The 26711-nt window shown below is 45.9% G+C and overlaps 1 protein-coding gene across 1 annotated transcript in view; it reads right to left on the bottom strand.

Annotated features, from left to right (window-relative positions):
- Positions 1 to 343: 343 nt before the first annotated feature.
- Positions 344 to 26711, bottom strand: part of LOC120029364 (transforming acidic coiled-coil-containing protein 2-like) — a 76841-nt gene continuing 50473 nt past the window's right edge. The window contains exons 13-19 of the mRNA XM_038974592.1: positions 17534 to 17692; positions 17207 to 17283; positions 11843 to 11886; positions 3601 to 3761; positions 2719 to 2825; positions 1055 to 1175; positions 344 to 747 (exon numbers count right to left, since the gene is read on the bottom strand). Of these exons, the coding sequence (XP_038830520.1) occupies positions 682 to 747; positions 1055 to 1175; positions 2719 to 2825; positions 3601 to 3761; positions 11843 to 11886; positions 17207 to 17283; positions 17534 to 17692 (735 nt within the window). The 3' untranslated portion in view covers positions 344 to 681. The remainder of the gene's footprint in view (positions 748 to 1054; positions 1176 to 2718; positions 2826 to 3600; positions 3762 to 11842; positions 11887 to 17206; positions 17284 to 17533; positions 17693 to 26711) is intronic.

Below are 26711 nucleotides of genomic sequence, written 5' to 3'. Positions count from 1 at the left end.
TGTGTGTGTGTGTGTGTGTGTGTGTGTGTGTGTGTGTGTGTGTGTGTGTGTGTGTGTGTGTGTGTGTGTGTGTGTGTGTGTGTGTGTGTGTGTGTGTATACACAATATTGCTGTTTTTCTTTTCATCCACCATTAATTCTCTCGTGTTTAACAACTGATGACAACAGCAGACCAACAGTCTTTCCCATCATTCGATGTCTTCAATCAATGCTCTTTCTCTCTATCACACACACACACACACACACACACACACACACACACACACACACACACACACACACACACACACACACACACACACACACACACACACACACACGTACACATGTACCCACAACCACCCACACACACTCTCTCTCTCATTCATGATAACCATTTCCAAGTCCCTTTCACCAAACCATTGATACAGGATACGTGGTACACATTGGCACATCAAACTGTACATGGTGAGGAAGCCATTGACCAGGAGTTACCCTCCAATACTCTTGGGGGCGATGTTGCCAGTAGATACATGGACATAGTCTGTCAGTAGTGTAGAACATCCTCAGCTGTCCGTCAAATCCATCTGTCCAGGGATTGGAGTAGAAGAGGAAACTTCCTCTCTCTGTCCTTCTTCTGTCTTCCTCTACCACTCCGTCCCCCTGAGGCCCTGGAGACATGGGCAGGACGTGTTCAGCGTTGCTAGCTCTTCCCCATCTTGGCGATCAGCTCGTCACAGATCTTGGTTAGCTCTTCGATCTCTTTGTTCTTTTAAGGAAGAGAAACAAAACCAGGAGGTTATTTTACATCCCTCTGAAAAGCTCTAAGGAGACGTGGGCTCCATTCGGTCATGTTTAGACTGAAGACTTCCATCTTGGTTTTTTGGCGCAGATGGCTAACATAGTCTTGTGGCATGCAGGACACCTGGGTTTGAATGCAGTCTTTCACACACATAACGTGTGTGTGTGTGTGTGTGTGTGTGTGTGTGTGTGTGTGTGTGTGTGTGTGTGTGTGTGTGTGTGTGTGTGTGTGTGTGTGTGTGTGTGTGTGTGTGTGTGTGTTTGAGAGATTGTACCTTCTGTTCCAGGGTTCTCTCCAGTGAGTCCACCTTCATGGTCTCCTTCCTGAGAGAGGCCTGGTACGCTGCTGTTTCCTGACGAGCCCTCATCCTCACCTGGGCGATGTCAGAGTTCGCCCTGGGGGTTAGGAGAGAGACACAGACTCTATGGCACCATTTCCACTGAGGATTCACCCTAGTGTTTTACCCCCAAAAAAGGCTCAGACTTTTTTGTTTCTATCTGTTTGGGCCGGCACCCACGTATCACTGGGCTATGGCTCCGGCCTACCTTCTCTGACTTGGGGCCATGGCTCCGGCCTACCTGCTCTGACTTGGGGCCATGGCTCCGGCCTACCTGCTCTGACTTGGAGCCAAGGCCCCGTCCTACCTGCTCTGACTTGGAGCCAAGTCTCCGGCCTACCTGCTCTGACTTGGAGCCATGGCTCCGGCCTACCTGCTCTGACTTGGAGCCAAGTCTCCGGCCTACCTGCTCTGACTTGGAGCCAAGTCTCCGGCCTACCTGCTCTGACTTGGAGCCATGGCTCCGGCCTACCTGCTCTGACTTGGAGCCAAGGCTCCGGCCTACCTGCTCTGACTTGGAGCCAAGTCTCCGGCCTACCTGCTCTGACTTGGAGCCATGGCTCCGGCCTACCTGCTCTGACTTGGAGCCAAGGCTCCGGCCTACCTGCTCTGACTTGGAGCCATGGCTCCGGCCTACCTGCTCTGACTTGGAGCCAAGGCTCCGGCCTACCTGCTCTGACTTGGAGCCATGGCTCCGGCCTACTTGCTCTGACTTGGAGCCATGGCTCCGGCCTACCTGCTCTGACTTGGAGCCAAGGCAAGGCCCTTGGTCATTTTCAGCCAATCATTTACATCACAATGGCTAACCGTGAACTTAAACACCTTCTCACAAAGCAACAGTCTTGAATGATACAGACGTTGTTGATTCTGCTTTGCCCAAGTTTTTCAGTGTTACACTCCTGATGAAAACACAAACACCAGAGACACATTAATAACACACTGGAAAACCCCTGGGTTTAGATCTGTCTAGATAGAAAAACACTGGTAAACCCCTGGTTTAGATCTGTCTAGATGGAAAAACACCAGAGACACATTAACACACTGGAAAACCCCTGGGTTTAGATCTGTCTAGATGGAAAAACACCAGACACACATTAAAACACTGGTAAACCCCTGGTTTAGATCTGTCTAGATGGAAAAACACCAGACGTTATCTCGTCAGCTTTTATCAACAAATGAACTGAAGCCAAGTGGCAAGGGAAAAAGACATCAGAGAAGGAAGAAACCTAGAGATGAACCAGACTCAGCGGGGAGGGAGGTCCATTAGGTCTCAACTCACCTGTCTAGTTTCTCCAGAGGGGAGGGAGGTCCATCAGGACTCACCTGTCTAGTTTCTCCAGAGGGGAGGGAGGTCCATCAGGACTCACCTGTCTAGTTTCTCCTCTGCATGGATCTTCAGGGCTCACCTGTCTAGTTTCTCCTCTGCATGGATCTTCAGGGCTCACCTGTCTAGTTTCTCCTCTGCATGGATCTTCAGGGCTCACCTGTCTAGTTTCTCCTCTGCATGGATCTTCAGGGCTCACCTGTCTAGTTTCTCCTCTGCATGGATCTTCAGGGCTCACCTGTCTAGTTTCTCCTCTGCATGGATCTTCAGGGCTCACCTGTCTAGTTTCTCCTCTGCATGGATCTTCAGGGCATGGTATCGTTGTTCCTCTTTCCTCACCCGGGACAGGTACTCCTGAGCACACCTCTTCAACACCTCCTCATTCTGATGGGGAGACACACAGCCAGAAAGAGAGACACCTGATTTAGGGTTTTAGTAAACTATCAACTATAACACACACACAGAGAGACTGTGTTTGAATGGTAACACACACACACACACACACACACACACACACACAGAGAGACTGTGTTTGAATGGTAACACACACACACACAGAGAGACTGTGTTTGAATGGTAACACACACAGAGAGACAGTGTTTGAATGGTAACACACACATAAAGACTGTGTTTGAATCGTAACACACACAGAGAGACAGTGTTTGAATCGTAACACACACACACACACACACACACACACACACACACACACACACACACACACACACACACACACACACACACACACACACACACACACACACACACACACACACACACACACACACACACACAGAGACAGTGTTTGAATGGTAACACATAGAGAGAGTGTTTGAATGGTAACACACAGAGAGACAGTGTTTGAATGGGTCTGATATGAAGATGCCCCTAAACAGACACATGTTATCCTACGTTACAGTACACTGAGTTCTTATGTGATCCCTGTGGGAATCCACAAGATCGCCGTTGCTAAGCATCTCACTCTTACCAACTGAGCCATCCCAGACCCCAAAGGCAGGACTTCAAATAACCGACTGAAGTCATGACACTACAATAATAATGACTGGAATATCGTCATGATCGACAGTGACGAACAGCCTTCGGTAAGTGTGTGTATGCAGTCGTCAGAAGCCGTGTCTGTGCTTTCTCCCCCCCCTACCTTGCGGTAGCCCTCGAGGACGTCCTTCAGCTTCTCGTATCGTCTGAACAGTTCGGCCAGACTTTTCTCTACTGAGTTGAGGTCTGAAAGAGCCTGGTCCTTCTCTATGATCACCTGCTGGATGGTGTGGTGAGACAGAGACTTATCCCTCTGCTCATCGTCTGGTGGGAGGGAGGACACAGAAAGAGAAGAGAGAGAGAGGACAGACAGAGACATGAGATGGAGGGACGAAGGATGGAGAGATGAGAGAGATGGAGGGAGGATAGAGAGAGGAGAGGGAGGTTAGAGAGGGGAGAGGGAGGATAGAGAGGATAGAGAGGGGAGAGGGAGGATAGAGAGGGGAGAGGGAGGATAGAGAGGGGAGAGGGAGGATAGAGAGGGATGGAGGGAGGATAGAGAGAGGAGAGGGAGGATAGAGAGGGGAGAGGGAGGATAGAGAGGGGAGAGGGAGGATAGAGAGGGGAGAGGGAGGATAGAGAGAGGAGAGGAGAGGGAGGATAGAGAGAGGATAGGGGGGATAGTGAGAGAAGAGGGAGGATAGATAGGGATGGAGGGAGGATAGAGAGAGAGGAGAGGGAGGATAGAGAGGGGAGAGGGAGGATAGAGAGAGGAGAGGGAGGATAGAGAGAGGAGAGGGAGGATAGAGAGAGAGGAGAGGGATGGAGGGAGGATAGAGAGGATAGAGAAAGAAGAGGGAGGATATAGAGAGGAGAGAGATGGAGGGAGGATAGAGAGGAGAGAGATGGAGGGAGGATAGAGAGAGGAGAGGGAGGATAGAGAGAGAGGAGAGGGAGGATAGAGAGAGGATAGAGAGAGGAGAGGGAGGATAGAGAGAGGATAGAGAGAGGAGAGGGAGGATAGAGAGAGGATAGAGAGATGAGAGGGAGGATAGAGAGAGAGAGGAGAGGGAGGATAGAGAGAGGAGAGGGAGGATATAGAGAGGAGAGAGATGGAGGGAGGATAGAGAGGAGAGAGATGGAGGGAGGATAGAGAGAGGAGAGGGAGGACAGAGAGAGGAGAGGGAGGATAGAGATGAGATGGTGGTCCTGATACTGCACACACAAATACAAAGACACTAAAACACACACAAATGTGTATATCGACACACACACACACAGAAATATGTATATCGACACACACACGCACACATGCTTACATATACACACGCACGCCCTGTTTATACCTGGTTTTTACATGTATCCTTTGTCGTAATCTTGTCCAGATTTTGATTGTGCCCACATTTTCCTAACAGATGTAGATGATTAAAAGACTAATTGTGATCAAATCTTCCTGACCGCCTCCGGAGGTAGTCAGCCAATCATTGTGTCTGGACATCTTACAAGTGTATCATTTGTATACAGAGGGACCAAGAAATCTGGTCACAATGCGGACACAGTAGACGAATATTAGAGACATTTTTAATATCACGTGTAAACATGTTTTAGAACATGTGGGCACAATCAGAACGCGGACAAGATCAGGACTAAGGATGCATGTTAGCGCCAAGTATAAATGAGGCTAAACAGAGACACACTGGTAACTACATTCATTGAGAAATTGTAGAGAATGGATTTGACATCAATAAAAAAAAACAGAGTAGGTTTCTACTGCTACGTCTTCCTACGTTAGATAATGACGCCTGCATTACCTACGTTAGATAATGACGCCTGCATTACCTACGTTAGATAATGACGCCCGCATTACCTATGTTAGATAATGACGCCTGCATTACCTACGTTAGATAATGACGCCTGCATTACCCACGTTAGATAATGACGCCTGCATTACCTACGTTAGATAATGACGCCTGCATTAGGGACATTTTAGCACGAAGGCAATGTTGATAAACCTTGTGTTTCTGTGTGAAGCATGCGGACAGAACAAACACGGAACGATGAGCGAAATGAACGAGGCCTAAAGAGACTTCAGAGAACAGCAACAAACTGACAGAGTATTGGAACATTCTGACCCCCCCCCCCCCCCCCTTGAGCAGGGGTTAGTTTACAGGTGACCAGGGTTCCTGGTGTTTATTTTAGTACATACCTGAGACTTCTGTCTATATCAGGGCTATTCAAACCTCTCCTCTGGGAGCCTCCAGCTATTCCACCTAACTATCCCACAGCTAACATACCTGAGTCAGTAAGACCTTAAATAGGTGAATCAGGTGAGCTTGTTCAGGGCTGCTACAACAACGTAAAACGTCTAGGGGTCCCCGAGGAGATGTTTGAAACCCTCTTATCGACAGTGAGCTCAAAAAGTATTGGGACAGCGACACATTTTTGTTGTTGTTTTGGCTCTGATACAATGACATTGATACACAGGGGTGGAAAAAGTATCTAATTGTCATACTTGAGTATCAGTAAAGATACCTAAATAGAAAATGACTCAAGTAAAAGTAAAAGTCACCCAGTAAAATACTACTTGAGTAAAAATCTAAAAGTATTTGGTTTTAAATATACTTAAGCATCAAAAGTAAAAGTATAAACCATTTAAAATTCCTGATATTAAAGAAGGCAGACGGCACCATTTGCTTGTTTTTATTTATGGATAGCCAGGGGTACGCTCCAGCACTCAGACATAGTTTATAAATGAAGCATGTGTGTTTAGTGAGTCCTCCAGATCAGAGGCAGTAGGGATGACCAGGGATGTTCTCTGTTTAGTGAGTCCTCCAGATCAGAGGCAGTAGGGATGACCAGGGATGTTCTCTGATTACTGAGTCCTCCAGATCAGAGGCAGTAGGGATGACCAGGGATGTTCTCTGTTTAGTGAGTCCTCCAGATCAGAGGCAGTAGGGATGACCAGGGATGTTCTCTTGATAAGTGTGTGAATTTGACAATTTTTCTGTCATGCTAATCATTCAAAATGTAATGAGTACTTTTGGGTGTCAGGGAAAATGTAAGGAGTAAAAAGTACATTATTTTCTTTAGGAATGTAGTGAAGTAAAAGTAAAAGTTGTCAAAAATATAAATAGTAAAGTAAATTACAGATACCCCAAAAACGACTTAAAATGTACTTTCAAGTATGTTTACTTAAGTACTTTACACCACTGCTGCAACGTGAATATGGATGCTACCATGAACACGGATAAGATAGTTACAGACGTGCAAATATCATACCCCTAAGACATGCTAACCTCTCACCATTACAATAACAGGGGAGGTTAGCATTTTATATCATACCCCTAAGACATGCTAACCTCTCACCATTACAATAACAGGGGAGGTTAGCATTTTATATTATAACCCCAAGACATGCTAACCTCTCACCATTACAATAACAGGGGAGGTTAGCATTTTATATTATAACCCCAAGACATGCTAACCTCTCACCATTACAATAACAGGGGAGGTTAGCATTTTATATCATACCCCCAAGACATGCTAATCTCTCACCATTACAATAACAGGGGAGGTTAGCATTTTATATCATACCCCCAAGACATGCTAACCTCTCACATTACAATAACAGGGGAGGTTAGCATTTTATATCATACCCCCAAGACATGCTAACCTCTCACCATTACAATAACAGGGGAGGTTAGCATTTTATATTATAACCCCAAGACATGCTAACCTCTCACCATTACAATAACAGGGGATGTTATCATTTTATATCATACCCCCAAGACATGCTAACCTCTCACCATTACAATAACAGGGGATGTTAGCATTTTATATCATACCCCCAAGACATGCTAACCTCTCACCATTACAATGACAGGGGATGTTAGCATTTTATATCATACCCCCAGGACATGCTAACCTCTCACCATTACAATAACAGGGGATGTTAGCATTTTATATCATACCCCCAAGACATGCTAACCTCTCACCATTACAATAACAGGGGAGGTTAGCATTTTATATCATACCCCCAAGACATGCTAACCTCTCACCATGACAATAACAGGGGAGGTTAGCATTTTATATCATATCCCCAAGACATGCTAACCTCTCACCATTACAATAACAGGGGAGGTTAGCATTTTATATCATTCCCCCCAAGACATGCTAACCTCTCACCATTACAATAACAGGGGAGGTTAGCATTTTATATTATAACCCCAAGACATGCTAACCTCTCACCATGACAATAACAGGGGATGTTAGCATTTTATATCATACCCCCAAGACATGCTAACCTCTCACCATTACAATAACAGGGGAGGTTAGCATTTTATATCATACACCCAAGACATGCTAACCTCTCACCATTACAATAACAGGGGATGTTAGCATTTTATATCATACCCCCAAGACATGCTAACCTCTCACCATGACAAGAACAGGGGAGGTTAGCATTTTATATCATACCCCCAAGACATGCTAACCTCTCACCATTACAATAACAGGGGATGTTAGCATTTTATATCATACCCCCAAGACATGCTAACCTCTCACCATTACAATAACAGGGGAGGTTAGCATTTTATATCATATCCCCAAGACATGCTAACCTCTCACCATTACAATAACAGGGGAGGTTAGCATTTTATATCATACCCCCAAGACATGCTAACCTCTCACCATTACAATAACAGGGGAGGTTAGCATTTTATATCATACCCCTAAGACATGCTAACCTCTCGCCATTACAATAACAGGGAAGGTTAGCATTTTTGGGTGAGTATGATAAATGTGCGTCTGTAACTTTCTCACTCATCGTTATTCACGATTAATTCAGGATTATCCGTTATCATGGTAGCATCCACATTAATGTAGAAGTGTTTATAAATGTATTCTATTCTTATTTACAATAAAAGTGGCTCCAAAATGGCACGATAAATTATTTACCATTAATTTCTATTGGGCACAAAATCATCTGAAACACAACCAAAACAAACTGAAAATGCATCCAACAAGTTCGTAGAGTCACAGGCTTGATGTAATCATTGCGTGCTATGGGAATATGGGACCAAATACTTAACTTTTGACTACCTTAATAGACATATAAGTACATTTGTCCCAATACTTTTGGTCCCTTAAAATGAGGGGACTATGTACAAAAAGTTCAACCGATATGAATGAAAATACCCTCAAATTAAACATTATAGTATGCACTTTAAACTCATAGGCATTTTATAACTTCAAATCCAAAGTGCTGGAGTACTGTCTCTGTGTCTCTCTCTCTGTGTGTGTGTGTGTGTGTGTGTGTGTGTGTGTGTGTGTGTGTGTGTGTGTGTGTGTCTGTGTCTGTGTGTGTGTCTGTGTCTGTGTCTGTGTCTGTGTCTGTGTCTGTGTCTGTGTCTGTGTGTGTGTGTGTGTGTGTGTGTGTGTGTGTGTGTGTGTGTGTGTGTGTGTGTGTGTGTGTGTGTGTGTGTGTGTGTGTGTGTGTGTCTGTGTCTGTGTCTGTGTCTGTGTCTGTGTGTGTGTGTGTGTGTGTGTGTGTGTGTGTGTGTGTGTGTTTTTCTTTTTGAACTCACATAGTTATGTACTTAGCCTTAATGGTGGGAGTGGTCTGAATGGGGAGGGGAAAACTGAAAACGAGCTGTTATTGGCAGAGAGGTTTGGAACTCTCTTTCTTATTGGTGAATTAACTAATGGTGATGTCACCAGGCAGGCCAAAACTCTATCTCATCAAAACAGGCTGACATTTCTGGCTGTATTTTCAAACAGCTCTTACACAAAAAGGACATTATCATAATTTTCAGAATTTCACAGTATTATTCCAACCTCGCAGTGTTGAAATATATATATACATAAAACACAGATAAAATCACATTTGTGAGTGAAAGGAGCCTTTAACGGGCCTTGCTTTACATGATATCCTATGACAGAAAGGCTCAGTAAGAAAAGCTGGTGCTGTGCATTGTAGAAACGTATATTAAAGGTACAGTACCACCAGTTTCCTGATAAACAAACGTTGAAAAGTGAAAGACAACAAACAATGTAAAGACAAATGTCACTAGACGAAGAGAGTTTTCTCTCTCTCTCTCTTTATTAACAGACGGGTGTGATCTGAAGACACAAACAACTAATAGGTAGACTCCTCGATACTCACCCGGCAGCCCTGTTAGAGAGAGTTTATACAATAGGAACACGCCAAGACGGGAGCAGAAATACAAAATAAGGGGTTGAGTTATAAGTCAAGCTGGGAGACTGCAGGACATATGAGTTGGGATCAATTCCATTTCAACCCGAAATTCTAAATTCTAATTGAGGAACATTGGAATAGGAATTTTCAACTTAATTCATGAATTGACTGAATTGAAATGGAATTGACTCCGAGCCTGCCAGACAGGTGAGAGAGCCATATCCGTGTGTTAGAAGAAAAATAATGCATCGCTCCTTCACCTTGTTGTACAGAGTTGGGGTCCGTTCCATTTCAATACGGTCCATTCAAGAATAACCTGAAATTCCAATTTCATTTGTTTTCTCATAGAGAAGAATTCAGGAAAATTTGAATTTCTGTTTACTTCCTGAATTGACTGGATGGATATGGAGTTGACCCCTCCCCTGGTGCTATATGGATAATGGAGTTGACCCCTCCCCTGGTGCTATATGGATAATGGAGTTGACCCCTCCCCTGGTGCTGTATGGATAATGGAGTTGACCCCTCCCCTGGTGCTATATGGATAATGGAGTTGACCCCTCCCCTGGTGCTATATGGATAATGGAGTTGACCCCTCCCCTGGTATTATATGGATAATGGAGTTGACCCCTCCCCTGGTGCTATATGGATAATGGAGTTGACCCCTCCCCTGGTGCTATATGGATAATGGAGTTGACCCCTCCCCTGGTGCTATATGGATAATGGAGTTGACCCCTCCCCTGGTGCTATATGGATAATGGAGTTGACCCCTCCCCTGGTGCTATATGGATAATGGAGTTGACCCCTCCCCTGGTGCTATATGGATAATGGAGTTGACCCCTCCCCTGGTGATATATGGATAATGGAGTTGACCCCTCCCCTGGTGATATATGGATAATGGAGTTGACCCCTCCCCTGGTGATATATGGATAATGGAGTTGACGCCTCCCCTGGTGCTATATGGATAATGGAAACCCATATGTCCAGAGGCGGAAAGGGAGAAATGAAGGAGAGTAGTGAGATAAACAGGACGAAGAGTGAATCTTTGTGGGTTTGATGTGGAAGATAACAGGGAGGCTGGAGAATCAGATGTATTTATATTCTACAACCATCTGAAGGGTGAAAGCTTTTGCTGCATCAGAGGTGGAAACACAGTTTACGTCAATAGCAGATTCAGTGTTTAATTTTGACCAAATAATGAATTGTGCACATAAGATGTTTTGTCTTTTAACATACTGAAAGTTTGTGAGGTGAGGGAGATTTAACCAAATATTGATATAAATCCCTTATTTAGTGGACTGAGAAACACTGAGCTTCGCTGGGGATGGGTCAGTATTACTGTAGCTGTATGTTCAGAGAAACACTGGGGATGGGTCAGTATACTGTAGCTGTATGTTCAGAGAAACACTGGGGATGGGTCAGTATTACTGTAGCTGTATGTTCAGAGAAACACTGGGGATGGGTCAGTATACTGTAGCTGTATGTTCAGAGAAACACTGGGGACGGGTCAGTATACTGTAGCTGTATGTTCAGAGAAACACTGGGGACGGGTCAGTATACTGTAGCTGTATGTTCAGAGAAACACTGGGGATGGGTCAGTATTACTGTAGCTGTATGTTCAGAGAAACACTGGGGATGGGTCAGTATACTGTAGCTGTATGTTCAGAGAAGCACTGGGGATGGGTCAGTATACTGTAGCTGTATGTTCAGAGAAACACTGGGGATGGGTCATTATTACTGTAGCTGTATGTTCAGAGAAACACTGGGGATGGGTCAGTATACTGTAGCTGTATGTTCAGAGAAACACTGGGGATGGGTCAGTATACTGTAGCTGTATGTTCAGAGAAACACTGGGGACGGGTCAGTATACTGTAGCTGTATGTTCAGAGAAACACTGGGGATGGGTCAGTATTACTGTAGCTGTATGTTCAGAGAAACACTGGGGATGGGTCAGTATTACTGTAGCTGTATGTTCAGAGAAACACTGGGGATGGGTCAGTATTACTGTAGCTGTATGTTCAGAGAAACACTGGGGATGGGTCAGTATTACTGTAGCTGTATGTTCAGAGAAACACTGGGGATGGGTCAGTATACTGTAGCTGTATGTTCAGAGAAACACTGGGGATGGGTCAGTATTACTGTAGCTGTATGTTCAGAGAAACACTGGGGATGGGTCAGTATACTGTAGCTGTATGTTCAGAGAAACACTCACCAATCATCTGTGCAATGGTCTTCTCATACTCTGACACGATTCTCCTATGAACCACAAACGGCAAAGATTAATTGATTTAAAAATATATATATATATTCAACACTTTGTTTCATTAACATAAGACATAGCATGTTTCTGAAAGATACATATGAGTTCTTGGATTGGTAGGTTAATGTGTGCAATGCAGTTGTCAAAACACCCGTCGAGTTTTTCTTTGCACAGGCGATCACGCACAATGTAATCACTCAAAAGCAGGGCTGGTACAACTACTGTATCACTGTGTAACCGACGGTTACGGATCAAGACTGACATAAAAATATAATAACCGTAAAAATATGTATATATATATACAAACAGAATACTTTGGAAGTCGGAAGTTTACATACACTTAGGTTGGAGTCATTAAAACCCGTTTTTTCAACCACTCCACACATTTCTTGTAAACAATCTATAGTTTTGGCAAGTCGGTTAGGACATCTACTTTGTGCATGACAAGTAATTTTTCCAACAATTGTTTAGACAGATTTCACTTATAATTCACTGTATCACAATTCCAGTGGGTCAGAAGTTTACATACACTAAGTTGACTGTGCCTTTAAACAGCTTGGAAAATTCCAGAAAATTATGTCATGGCTTTAGAAGCTTCTGATAGGCTAATTTACATCAATTGAGTCAATTGGAGGTGCACCTGTGGATGTATTTCAAGGCCTACCTTCAAACTCAGTGCCTCTTTGCTTGACATCATGGGGAAATCAAAAGAAATCAGCCAAGACCTCAGAAAAATAATTGTAGACCTTCACAAATCTGAAGCAATTTCCAAACGCCTGAAGGTACCATGTTCATCTGTACAAACAATAGTATGCAAGTATAAACACCATTGGAGCACACAGCCGTAATACCGCTCAGGAAGGATACGCGTTCTGTCTCCTAGAGATGAACGTACTTTGGAGCGAAAAGTGCAAATCAATCCCAGAACAACAGCAAAGGACCTTGTGAAGATGCTGGAGGAAACAGGACAAAAGTATCTATATCCACAGTAAAACGAGTCCTATATCGACATAACCTGAAAGGCCGCTCAGCAAGGAAGAGGCCACTGCTCCAAAACCACCATAAAAAAACAGACTACTTTGTCCCCAACTGCACATGGGGACAAAGACCGTACTTTTTGGAGAAATGTCCTCTGGTCTGACGAAACAAAAATAGAACTGTTTGGCCATAATGACCATCGTTATGTTTGGAGGAAAAAGGCGGAGGCTTGCAAGCCGAAGAACACCATCCCAACCGTGAAGCACGGGGGTGGCAGCATCATGTTTTGGGGGTACTTTGCTGCAGGAGGGACTGGTGCACTTCACAAAATAGATGGCATCATGAGGTAGGAAAATTATGTGGATATATTGACGCAACATCTCAAGACATCAGTCAGGAAGTTAAAGCTTGGTTGCAAATGGGTTTTCCAAATAAGACAATGACCCCAATCATACTTCCAAAGTTGTGGCAAAATGGCTTAAGGACAACAAAGTCGAGGTATTGGAGTTGCCATCACAAAGCCCTGACCTCAATCCAATAGAACATTTGTGGGCAGAACTGAAAAAGCGTGTGGGAGCAAGGAGGCTTACAAACCTGACTCGGTTACACCAGCTCTGTCAGGAGGAATGGGCCAAAATTCACCCAACTTATTGTGGGAAGCTTGTGGAAGGCTACCCAAAACGTTTGACCCAAGTTAAACAATTTAAAGGCAATGCTACCAAATACTAATTGAGTGTATGTAAACTTCTGACCCACTGGGAATGTGATGAAAGAAATAAAAGCTGAAATAAATCATTCTCTACTATTATTCTGACATTTCACATTCTTAAAATAAAGTGGTGATCCTAACTGACCTAGAAAGGGGATTTTGACTAGGATTAATGTCAGGAATTGTGAAAAACTTTGTTTAAATATATTTGGCTAAGGTGTATGTAAACTTCCAACTTCAACTGTATACAGTATATATACAAATATTATATATATGGGAGGGGAGGCTCCTAAATGCTTGTTTTGGGTGAGATGAGGGCAGCAGAAGGGAGGCTCCTACATATATATATATATATATATATATATATATATATATATATATATATATATATATATATATATATACACTGCTCAAAAAAATAAAGGGAACACTTAAACAACACAATGTAACTCCAAGTCAATCATACTTCTGTGAAATCAAACTGTCCACTTAGGAAGCAACACTGATTGACAATACATTTCACATGCTGTTGTGCAAATGGAATAGACAAAAGGTGGAAATTATAGGCAATTAGCAAGACACCCCCAATAAAGGAGTGATTCTGCAGGTGGTGACCACAGACCACTTCTCAGTTCCTATGCTTCCTGGCTGATGTTTTGGTCACTTTTGAATGCTGGCGGTGCTCTCACTCTAGTGGTAGCATGAGACGGAGTCTACAACCCACACAAGTGGCTCAGGTAGTGCAGCTCATCCAGGATGGCACATCAATGCGAGCTGTGGCAAGAAGGTTTGCTGTGTCTGTCAGCGTAGTGTCCAGAGCATGGAGGCGCTACCAGGAGACAGGCCAGTACATCAGGAGACGTGGAGGAGGCCGTAGGAGGGCAACAACCCAGCAGCAGGACCGCTACCTCCGCCTTTGTGCAAGGAGTAGCACTGCCAGAACCCTGCAAAATGACCTCCAGCAGGCCACAAATGTGCATGTGTCTGCTCAAACGGTCAGAAACAGACTCCATGAGGGTGGTATGAGGGCTCGACGTCCACAGGTGGGGGTTGTGCTTACAACCCAACACCGTGCAGGACGTTTGGCATTTGCCAGAGAACACCAAGATTGGCAAATTCGCCACTGGGGCCCTGTGCTCTTCACAGATGAAAGCAGGTTCACACTGAGCACATGAGCACGTGTGACAGACGTGACAGAGTCTGGAGACGCTGTGGAGAACGTTCTGCTGCCTGCAACATCCTCCAGCATGACCGGTTTGGCGGTGGGTCAGTCATGGTGTGGGGTGGCATTTCTTTGTGGGGCCGCACAGCCCTCCATGTGCTCGCCAGAGGTAGCCTGACTGCCATTAGGTACCGAGATGAGATCCTAAGAGCCATTGTGAGACCATATGCTGACACATGCACATTTGTGGCCTGCTGGGGGTCATTTTGCAGGGCTCTGGCAGTGCTACTCCTTGCACAAAGGCGGAGGTAGCGGTCCTGCTGCTGGGTTGTTGCCCTCCTACGGCCTCCTCCTCGTCTCCTGATGTACTGGCCTGTCTCCTGGTAGCGCCTCCATGCTCTGGACACTACGCTGACAGACACAGCAAACCTTCTTGCCACAGCTCGCATTGATGTGCCATCCTGGATGAGCTGCACTACCTGAGCCACTTGTGTGGGTTGTAGACTCCGTCTCATGCTACCCCTAGAGTGAGAGCACCGCCAGCATTCAAAAGTGACCAAAACATCAGCCAGGAAGCATAGGAACTGAGAAGTGGTCTGTGGTCACCACCTGCAGAATCACTCCTTTATTGGGGGTGTCTTGCTAATTGCCTATAATTTCCACCTTTTGTCTATTCCATTTGCACAACAGCATGTGAAATGTATTGTCAATCAGTGTTGCTTCCTAAGTGGACAGTTTGATTTCACAGAAGTATGATTGACTTGGAGTTACATTGTGTTGTTTAAGTGTTCCCTTTATTTTTTTGAGCAGTGTATATATACACATAGTATACATGCACACACATCTAGTATACACAACCGTTCAAAAGTTTTGAGTCACTTAGAATTGTCCTTGTTTTTGAAAGAAAAGCACGTTTTTTGTCCATTAAAATAACATAAAATTGATCAGAAATACAGTGTAGACATTGTTAATGTTGTAAATTACTATTGTAGCTGGAAACTGCAGATTTATTTTATGGAATATCTACACAGGCGTACAGAGGCCCATTATCAGCAACCATCACTCCTGTGTTCCAATGGCACGTTGTGTTAGCTAATCCAAGTTTATCATTTTAAAAGGCTAATTGATCATTAGAAATCCCTTCTGCAATTATGTTAGCACAGCTGAAAACTGTTTTTCTGAATAAAGAAGCAATAAAACTGGCCTTCTTTAGACTAGTTGAGTATCTGGAGCATCAGCTCCAGATACTGGGTTCGGTTACAGGCTCAAAATGGCCAGAAAAATAATTTTCTACTGAAACTCATCAGTCTATTCTTGTTCTGAGAAATGAAGGCTATTCCATGCGAGAAATTGCTTTTTCTTTTAAAATGATACATTTTGGATTAGCTAACACTTGTTTTGGGTGAGATGAGGGCAATAGAAGGGAGGCTCCTAAATGCTTGTTTTGGGTGAGATGAGGGCAGCAGAAGGGAGGCTCCTAAATGCTTGTTTTGGGTGAGATGAGGGCAATAGAAGGGAGGCTCCTAAATGCTTGTTTTGGGTGAGATGAGGGCAATAGAAGGGAGGCTCCTAAATGCTTGTTTTGGGTGAGATGAGGGCAATAGAAGGGAGGCTCCTAAATGCTTGTTTTGGGTGAGATGAGGGCAATAGAAGGGAGGCTCCTAAATGCTTGTTTTGGGTGAGATGAGGGCAGCAGAAGGGAGGCTCCTACATGTCAAGAAAGAAAACAAGTAGCATGATGCAGAAACTATAGTATTTACAAAGACTGCATATACTGTAAGAGAGCAGATCCGCCTATAGTTTAGAGAACATCAGCACACACAACTGCAATGCGTTTGGACTACAAGAGTCTTTTTCAGACAGCTTTGTTTTGGTGTTTCCGGAGAGAGAGGTAAGCGGGTGGATTAGCCTTGCCTCCCCTCTTAGCTACTTAACCCTCCTTATCGTTGGGGCCAATCAGCCTAATGAAATAAGTCCCCTAGTTAATCTTAACTACACTCTTACAAAAAAAACTGTGATATCTACAACCTAAAAGGGTTCTTTTGGATATCCCCATAGGAGAACCCTTTGAAGAACCCCTTTTTGGTTCCAGGTAGAACCCTTTTGGGATCCAGGTAGAACCCTTTTGGGATCCAGGTAGAACCCTTTTGGGATCCATGTAGAACAATTTCCACAGAGGGTTCTACATGGATCCTAAAAGGGTTCTACCTGGAACCAAAATGGGTTATCTTATGGGGGCAGTTGAAGAACCCTTTTGGAAGCCTTTTTACTAAGAGCGTAGGCTCTCCTGGCCAGATGTACACCACCACCGCTCTACACCAACCCGACTGTTGTCATAGTAACGTGACTGACTGTTGTCATAGTAACGTGATAGACTGTTGTCAAGGTAACGTGACTGACCGTTCTCAAGGTAACGTAACTGACCGTTGTCAAGGTATCGTGACTGACTGACAGTCGATCATCTCACCTCATCTCCAGCACTTCCTGTCGACTGTCCTCGTACTTCCTCTGCCACTCCAGTACCTCCTTCTCCTTGGACACGATCTGAGAGGGAGGAAGAGAGAGAACTTTATTAGGTACAGTTCATGTACACACATCAAAAGAAACACGAGGAAGGGATCAGTCTGTATAAAAGCTAAACATTTGTAGGAATATGACTACTACTGAATGTCAACCTGTTCCTCCAATACAGTACGACAGTAACATTCCTACAACGGATATGAATTTGACAGTAGTGAGTGGTGCGGGTAGAGGTTAGAGGTTAGAGGGTAGAGGTTAGAGGGTAGAGGGGCACCTCTTCTCGTGCGATGCCCAGAGAGTAATCTAGGTCTTTGGGTTGGTAGGGGCTCTCCCTCTCCCCGTCTCCGTAGCCCGCCGTCCGGGTGTAAAGGGAACTCTTAGTCACCATGCTGTCCCGGTCCACTGTTGATGACATCACTTCTCTGTCTCTCTGCTGCCCAGGTCAAGCGTCAAGGAAGAGGAAGAGGAGGATGAGGTGGGAGAGAGACAGGTACAGACAGTTAGTTAGGTATCTGGTTGATCTAATGGTGGGTTCTGGTAGCTTTCCTAAAATCCCCAGGTTTTTCCTGAAATCCCAGTGGGAAGATTCCCGGAATCAGCAGGGCATCTGGAATCCTTCAACCAGGATTTCTGTATTTAAAGAAAATCTGGGTAAGTTACCTGCATTTTAAAACCCTACAGACAACATAATACACTCTTTATAGGATCCTGAACTAAACCAAACCACTATGCAGCATCGTATTGGATCAGAAAGATGCCCCACACCACAGCCAAACTGTATATGCAAAATGAGGCAGCCTCTGCAATGATGGTAGATACAAAGTGAGATCCTTGGGACTTCCCTGCTCTAAATCTAACCTTAACCCCTACCCTAAACTCCCCTACCCTAAACTTAACGTTAAGCATAACCTTTACCTAACCCTTACTTTAACTGTTTGAAATGTGAACTTCAATGGGGTTACATCAGAGTTAGACGTCCCAAGGATCCCTCTTAGATTTTTCCCCTGCAATGATGCTCCTGAAGATTTGGGCAGCTGGTAGCAACATAAGCAGTCGTCAATCCCAGAGCTGTGGCCCTGTGATTGGCTGAAGCTGCAACAGCTTGTCTGTGATTGGGTCCAGGCAGGGGAAAGAGGCGGTATTGCTGGGGGAGGGATAGGAATAGGGTAGCAGCTATGGGTTGTGGTGGTCAGCCGGTAATTGACATAAACACATTTAGCATCTCCTGGCTTCCACACAGCCTACAAGCCACTGATGCAGACCTTTGGAACATCTACATTTTAACAAGTTGAATAAATCCATATAATATAGCCTACATCTTCACAATAAATCCATGTAATATATCCTACACCTTCACAATAAATCCATGTAATATATCCTACACCTTCACAGTAAATCAATGTAATATAGTCTACACCTTCACAATAAATCCATTATTTATTTTAGACAGGTCTAAAGAAGCATGATATGAAGAAAACCTAGTCTATTTCAGAAGGACAGAATAGCATACTCTGAGTTGTCCTTATGTTAGGCCCTGATCTGGCTATGCCATATGGCTGTGGGCTACACTAGTTAATTTAGCAGACAAGATTAGTTTATAATTCCGTGGCATTATTTTATAGTATGAAGAATATAACTGAACAAAACTGAATAAAATCAAAAATATATTTTCTACAAAGGATTTGAGAGAGTGCTCACATGCGACTATTCTGTGTTGAGCAGTTAAGAAAGAAAAAGTTATTTATGCAACTTTAGTTGTGATACAAACGTTGGGTTATATGTTTAGATTTTTAATACATTGTTAGGCTGCATGATGCGACTCTAATGATGATTTGAAAAAAGTTGCAAAAATAAAAATAAATTTAAAAAAAAAAATTTGCACAGACTGCACACATCAGTCTCTGATGAGTCTCTGACAAGCACTTGATAATGCCTCGAATTTATCGGCAGCAACCCCTTAGTGTGGCCGCAATGTGTGGCCGCAATGCCTCCTAAAAAAAAATCCATGCCTTTTGCGGCCAGTGGCCGTTGTGCCCTTGGGCTAAATATAATCATTATAATTCCCTTCTCCCGGCTCCGAAACACCTCTCACTCACATGGCTCTCAGATATCTCAATTCTTATTAGCCAATGACCGTTAAGCAATCGGGTCTTTCTCACAGGCTACAAGTGAAGACAGACTCATCGGGGACGCAACTGTGCGCGTCCTTATCGATGTCCGAGGCGCATATTGAAAATGTTGGAAGAACTGTCCACATTTACTTTTCAGTCAGTCAACAAGATGAGGCTTAACGAACAGCAAAAGCACTAGTCTGTCAATCTACTATCCCCCATAGTACAAAAGTCGACCTATTCTATAGGTCAACTTGTCCTTCTGTGCAATAAATCAATATCCAAACACAGTCTGGGACAGTTGTGGGATACGATAGATTCCAAATTAATATAACCACTAGAATAAAAAAAAACTGATGCAACAGATGAGATCGTTTAGCTTAAAATATTGATAAACAATAAGGCTATTTTCTTTACATTATAAGCGCAGCAATGCGCACACGGCAGTAGGCTATAAGCGCAAATGTTCCACAATGCAATCAATTAGCGGGTTAACAGCATTCTTAAAAGTGACCGCAAATGCGATTTATGCATGTAATGCTTTTATTCTAAATTTGAATTTTTTTTGTGCTGAAAATGATCTTTGCTGAATTTGAAACTCACGCACTTCGTATCTACATCCCTTGGATGAAAGCGGATTAATGTGTTAATTTTATTAAGAAGTTAGTTGCGATACTTTAGTTGTGATACAAACCTTATCGAAAAATATATAGGCCTATGGGCTAGGTTACATGAGGTGTGAGACTAACCTTATTAAAACATATATGGCTATGGACTAGGCTACATGAGGTGTGATACTAACCTTATTAAAACATATAGGACTATGGGCTAGGCTACATGAGGTGTGATACTAACCTTATTAAAACATATAGGCCTATGGGCTAGGCTACATGAGGTGTGAGACTAACCTTATTAAAACATATAGGGCTAGGTTACATGAGGTGTGAGACTAACCTTATTAAAACATATAGGGCTAGGTTACATGAGGTGTGAGACTAACCTTATTAAAACATATAGGGCTAGGTTACATGAGGTGTGAGACTAACCTTATTAAAACATATAGGGCTAGGTTACATGAGGTGTGAGACTATGATCTGAAAAAGTTGCTAAAAAAAAAAGGCATGCTCTGTTTCTTACTGCACACAAGCTGGGCATCGTTCACAAGTGATGATACATCATTCATAAGTGACAGGACAATATTGTCACCCATTAGACTATTCTTGATTTAATCTTGTCTTTACATATACTAAATAATATATGTGTAAATTTTGTTTTGATTTAGAATGGACCGTTATCATGCACCTGTATCGAAACAGGGACAGGGGAAAAATACATGTCATCTATGCACTTAAATAGCGAATGGAGGACGCTTTTCTGGCGGATCAGAATATAGTAGGCCTAGCCTATAGAAAGCTGATGGGATCCTCTTCTTTTTAATAGAGGCCATCAAAATTATTTTTTCTCACACAATTACATAGCCGATAGGAATGTTGCGCAACATGGGCTCTCATGAAGTGTTTGATTAGATTTTTGGTTACAGATGCATTGATGGGCCTCCCGAGTGGCACATCGGTCTAAGGCACTGCATCTCAGTGCTAGAGGCGTCACTACAGACCCTGGTTCGATTCCAGGCTGTATCACAACCAGCCGTGATTGGGAGTCTCATAGGGTAGCGCACAATTGGTCCAGCGTCATCCGGGTTAGGATTTGGCCCGGGTAGGCCGTCATTATAAATAAGAATTTGTTCTTAACTGACTTGCCTCGTTAAATAAAGGTTCTATAAAATAATAATTAAATGTCAGAGTGATTAGAAGAACAATAGAGTGCTGAGTACCAGGAAGTTATCAAGTTTGGTAGGCTACTAATGACCAGCAGCAGCATCAGAGCTTGGAGAAGCTAATCGGTCACATGGAATTTGACTGCTGTCATGACTCGTGATCGCCGGTGTGGCTGTACAACGGTCACCGTAACAACCCTTGTTGTCACCGTAACAACCCATTATACACAGGGGTATAATGTTAGGGGGCGGCAGCGTAGTGGTTAGAGTGTTGGACTAGTAACCGAAAGGTTGCAAGATTGAATCCCCGGTACAAATCTGTTGTTCTGCCCCTGAACAAGGCAGTTAACCCACTGTTCCCATAATTGAAAATAAGAATTTGTTCTTAACTGATTTGCCTAGTTAAATAAAGGTAAAATAAAAAAATAAAAAAAATAAATGTATTCATCATTACTCATGTTACTGCTCACATCACAATGTGAGAGGAAGTTGATCATATTTTTAACGGTGTAAACGATCCTGTGAAAACAATTCCTTTCCTTTTCTAACATGGAACCAGTTTTAAAGTACTAAATCTAACTTCCTTCAGTAGTGTATGTCTCCACCGCCCACAGGTTCGGGTAACTGACAGGGTTTACCAATAGAAGACAATAGACTGTAGTGATTGACCTCTACGGCAAAAGCATCTGCAGGTCATCAGAAAATCCAAAAATCCTTAACTGTAATAAAGAAACGACAACGTCACCTGAAATATCTGAACATAGAACCCAGAATCTGATTATGACATCACTAACTACGAACTTTATTCCCCCCCCCCCCCCCCTTCCACCACAAACAGCCTTGAATGGTTTAATCCTCCCTATGGGGGATTAGAGGATGAGTTGATTGAATTGGGGCCTCATGGGGGTGTAGGAGATTTACAGCCCCACTAATACAATAGTCCTATAGAGAGGTGTTAGGTCTACCTGTCCGTTTTATTGCTTCTTTAATCAGAACAACAGTTTTCAGATGTGCTAACATAATTGCAAAAGGGTTTTCTAATGATCAATTAGCCTTTTAAAATGATAAACTTGGATTAGCTAACACAACGTGCCATTGGAACACAGGAGTGATGGTTGCTGATAATGGGCCTCTGTAGATATTCCATAAAAAATCTGCCGTTTCCAGCTACAATAGTCATTTACAACATTAACAATGTCTACACTGTATTTCTGATCAATTTGATGTTATTTTAAATGGACAAAAAAAATTGCTTTTCTTTCAAAAACAAAGACTTTTCTAAGTGACCCCAAACATTTGAACGGTAGTGTACTATACAGGGCTTTGGTCTAAAGTAGTGCACTATACAGGGCTCTGGTCTAAAGTAGTGCACTATACAGGGCTCTGGTCTAAAGTAGTGCACTATACAGGGCTCTGGTCTAAAGTAGTGCACTATACAGGGCTCTGGTCTAAAGTAGTGCACTATACAGGGCTCTGGTCTAAAGTAGTGCACTATACAGGGCTCTGGTCTAAAGTAGTGCACTATACAGGGCTCTGGTCTAAAGTAGTGCACTATACAGGGCTCTGGTCTAAAGTAGTGCACTATACAGGGCTCTGGTCTAAAGTAGTGCACTATACAGGGCTCTGGTCTAAAGTAGTGCACTATACAGGGCTCTGGTCTAAAGTAGTGCACTATATAGGGCTCTGGTAGGTCTTTATCTCAGTGACACAGTCCTGGTCATTATGACAAAGCTTTGTTCTGCCAGGTGAGATACTTTACATACAGGAAAACGGTTTTATCCTCCCCCCTCTACCTCCCTCCCTCTCCCCCCCCCCCCCCCCTCTACCTCCCTCCCTACCTCCCTCCCTCCCTACCCCCCTCCCTCCCTCCCTCTACCTCCCTCCCTACCTCTACCTCCCTACCTCTACCTCCCTCCCTCCCTACCTCTACCTCCCTCCCTACCTCTACCCCCCCCCTTTACCTCCCTCCCTATACCCCCCCTCTACCTCCCTCCCTACCTCCCTAACCCCCTCCCTCCCTCCCTACCTCCCTCCCTCTCCCTCCCTCTACCTCCCCCTCTACCTCCCTACCTCCCTCTCTACCTCCCTACCTCCCTCCCTACCTCTACCTCCCTACCTCCCTACCTCTACCTCCCTCCCTCCCTCCCTCTACCTCCCTCCCTCCCTCTACCCCCCCCCCTTTAACTCCCTCCCTCTACCTCCCTCCCTATACCCCCCCTCTACCTCCCTCCCTACCTCCCTAACCCCCTCCCTCCCTCTACCTCCCTCCCTACCTCCCTCCCTCCCTCTACCTCCCTCCCTCTACCCCCCCCCTACCTCCCTACCTCCCTCTCTACCTCCCTACCTCCCTCCCTCTACCTCCCTCCCTCTACCCCCCCCTCTACCTCCCTCCCTCTATCCCCCCCTCCACCTCCCTCCCTCCCCCCTCTACCTCCCTCCCTCCCTACCTCCCTCCCTCCCTCTACCTCCCTCCCTCTACCCCCCCCCTACCTCCCTACCTCCCTCTCTACCTCCCTACCTCCCTCCCTCTACCTCCCTCCCTCTACCCCCCCCCCTCTACCTCCCTCCCTCTATCCCCCCCTCCACCTCCCTCCCTCCCCCCTCTACCTCCCTCCCTCCCTACCTCCCTCCCTCTATCCCCCCTCTACCTCCCTCCCCCCCTCCACCTCCCTCCCTCCCCCCTCTACCTCTATCCCCCCCTCCACCTCCTTCCCTCCCCCCTCTACCTCCCTCCCTCCCTCCCTCTACCCCCCCTCTACCTCCCTCCCTTTCCCCCCCTCTATCTCCCTCCCTCCCTCCCTACCTCCCTCCCTCTATCCCTACCTCCCTCCCTCTATCCCCCCTCTACCTCCCCCCCTACCTCCCTACCTCCCTCCCTCCCTCTACCCCCCTCCCTCCCTACCTCCCTCCCTCCCTACCTCCCTCCCTCTACCTTCCTCCCTCCCTCCCTCCCTCCCTCCCTCCCTCCCTCCCTCCCTCCCTCTACCCCCCCTCTACCTCCCTCCCTTTCCCCCCCTCTATCTCCCTCCCTCCCTCCCTACCTCCCTCCCTCTATCCCTACCTCCCTCCCTCTATCCCTCCCTACCTCCCTCCCTACCTCCCTACCTCCCTCCCTCCCTCTACCCCCCTCCCTCCCTACCTCCCTCCCTCCCTCCCTCCCTCCCTCCCTCCCTACCTCCCTCCCTCCCTACCTCCCTACCTCCCTCCCTCTACCCCCTCCCTCTACCTTCCTCCCTCCCTCCCTCCCTCCCTCCCTCCCTACCTACCTACCTACCTCCCTCCCTACCTACCTACCTCCCTCCCTACCTCCCTCCCTCCCTCCCTCCCTCCCTACCTCCCTACCTCCCTCCCTCCCTCCCTCCCTCCCTACCTCCCTACCTCCCTACCTCCCTACCTCCCTCCCTCTACCCCCTCCCTCTACCTTCCTCCCTCCCTCCCTCCCTCCCTCCCTCCCTCCCTCCCTACCTACCTACCTCCCTCCCTCCCTCCCTCCCTCCCTCCCTCCCTCCCTCCCTCCCTCCCTCCCTCCCTCCCTCCCTACCTACCTACCTCCCTCCCTCCCTCCCTACCTCCCTCTACCTCCCTCTACCTCCCTACCTCCCTCCCTCCCTCCCTCTACCTCCCTCCCTCTCTCCCACCATGAAGCCAACAGGTTACAGTAATATAAGACAAGCGTATGTCAGGGTAAGATACTTTACATACAGGTAAGCCTTCAGCCAATAACAAACCAGACACATTAGCAACGGAGGACTGGGATGGGCTGGGAACAACAGAAGAGAAGAGAAGATTTTGAGGAAGAGAGAGAAGGGAGGACCTTAAGGATGTGGAGAAAGAGAGAGAGGGGGGGGGGTGAGAGGGAGATGGAGAGAGAGAGAGATTGAAGAAGTCCATGTTACAGACCTTTTAGATAGAAGTGGATGGCATCTAGTTCTGGCTCTAGTTGGGTTAGGGCAGTAGGGGGGCAGTAGGGGGGCAGTAGGGGGGGCAGTAGGGAAACAATGACAAGGGGTAACAGGGTAGTAGGGAAACAATGACAAGGGGTAACAGGGTAGTAGGGGAACAGTGGCGAGGGGGTAACAGGGCAGTAGGAAACAGTGACGAGGGGTAACAGGCCAGTAGGGGAACAGTGACGAGGGGTAACAGGGCAGTAGGGAACAGTGATGAGGGGTAACAGGCCAGTAGGGGACAGTGATGAGGGGTAACAGGGCAGTAGGAAACAGTGACGAGGGGTAACAGGGCAGTAGGGGAACAGTGACGAGGGGTAACAGGGCAGTATGGGAACAGTGATGAGGGGTAACAGGGCAGTAGGGAACAGTGACGAGGGGTAACAGGGCAGTAGGGAACAGTGACGAGGGGTAACAGGGCAGTAGGGGAACAGTGATGAGGGGTAACAGGGCAGTAGGGAACAGTGACGAGGGGTAACAGGGCAGTAGGGAACAGTGACGAGGGGTAACAGGGCAGTAGGGAACAGTGACGAGGGGTAACAGGTCAGTAGGGGACAGTGATGAGGGGTAACAGGGCAGTAGGGGAACAGTGATGAGGGGTAACAGGGCAGTAGGGAACAGTGATGAGGGGTAACAGGTCAGTAGGGGAACAGTTACGAGGGGTAACAGGGCAGTAGGGGAACAGTTACGAGGGGTAACAGGGCAGTAGGGGAACAGTGATGAGGGGTAACAGGGCAGTAGGGAACAGTGATGAGGGGTAACAGGGCAGTAGGGGAACAGTGATGAGGGGTAACAGGGCAGTAGGGGACAGTGACAAGGGGTAACAGGGCAGTAGGGGAACAGTGACGAGGGGTAACAGGGCAGTAGGGGACAGTGATGAGGGGTAACATGGCAGTAGGGAACAGTGATGAGGGGTAACAGGGTAGTAGGGAACAGTGATGAGGGGTAACAGGGCAGTAGGGGAACAGTGATGAGGGGTAACAGGGCAGTAGGGAACAGTGATGAGGGGTAACAGGGTAGTAGGGGAACAGTGATGAGGGGTAACAGGGCAGTAGGGAACAGTGACGAGGGGTAACAGGGCAGTAGGGAAACAGTGATGAGGGGTAACAGGGCAGTAGGGGAACAGTGATGAGGGGTAACAGGGCAGTAGGGAACAGTGACGAGGGGTAACAGGGCAGTAGGGAAACAGTTACGAGGGGTAACAGGGCAGTAGGGAACAGTGATGAGGGGTAACAGGGCAGTAGGGAAACAGTGATGAGGGGTAACAGGGCAGTAGGGGAACAGTGATGAGGGGTAACAGGGCAGTAGGGGAACAGTGATGAGGGGTAACAGGGCAGTAGGGGAACAGTGATGAGGGGTAACAGGGCAGTAGGGAACAGTGACGAGGGGTAACAGGGCAGTAGGGAAACAGTGATGAGGGGTAACAGGGTAGTAGGGGAACAGTGATGAGGGGTAACAGGTCAGTAGGGGAACCGTTACGAGGGGGCGACTGGTCAGGGGGTGAGGGGGTGACGGGGCAGTAGGGGAACAGTGACGATTGGGTGACATTTCTCCTCTTACTTTGGGTGAACTGAAGAGATTCCACCTGCGAGGGCTGGGCTTCTTGAGGAGGGACTGTGG

Source organism: Salvelinus namaycush, chromosome 35 (genome assembly GCF_016432855.1).
Source record: "Salvelinus namaycush isolate Seneca chromosome 35, SaNama_1.0, whole genome shotgun sequence".
In the NCBI taxonomy this organism is placed as follows: domain Eukaryota; kingdom Metazoa; phylum Chordata; class Actinopteri; order Salmoniformes; family Salmonidae; genus Salvelinus; species Salvelinus namaycush.
This window is presented reverse-complemented; position numbering and strand designations above follow the sequence as displayed.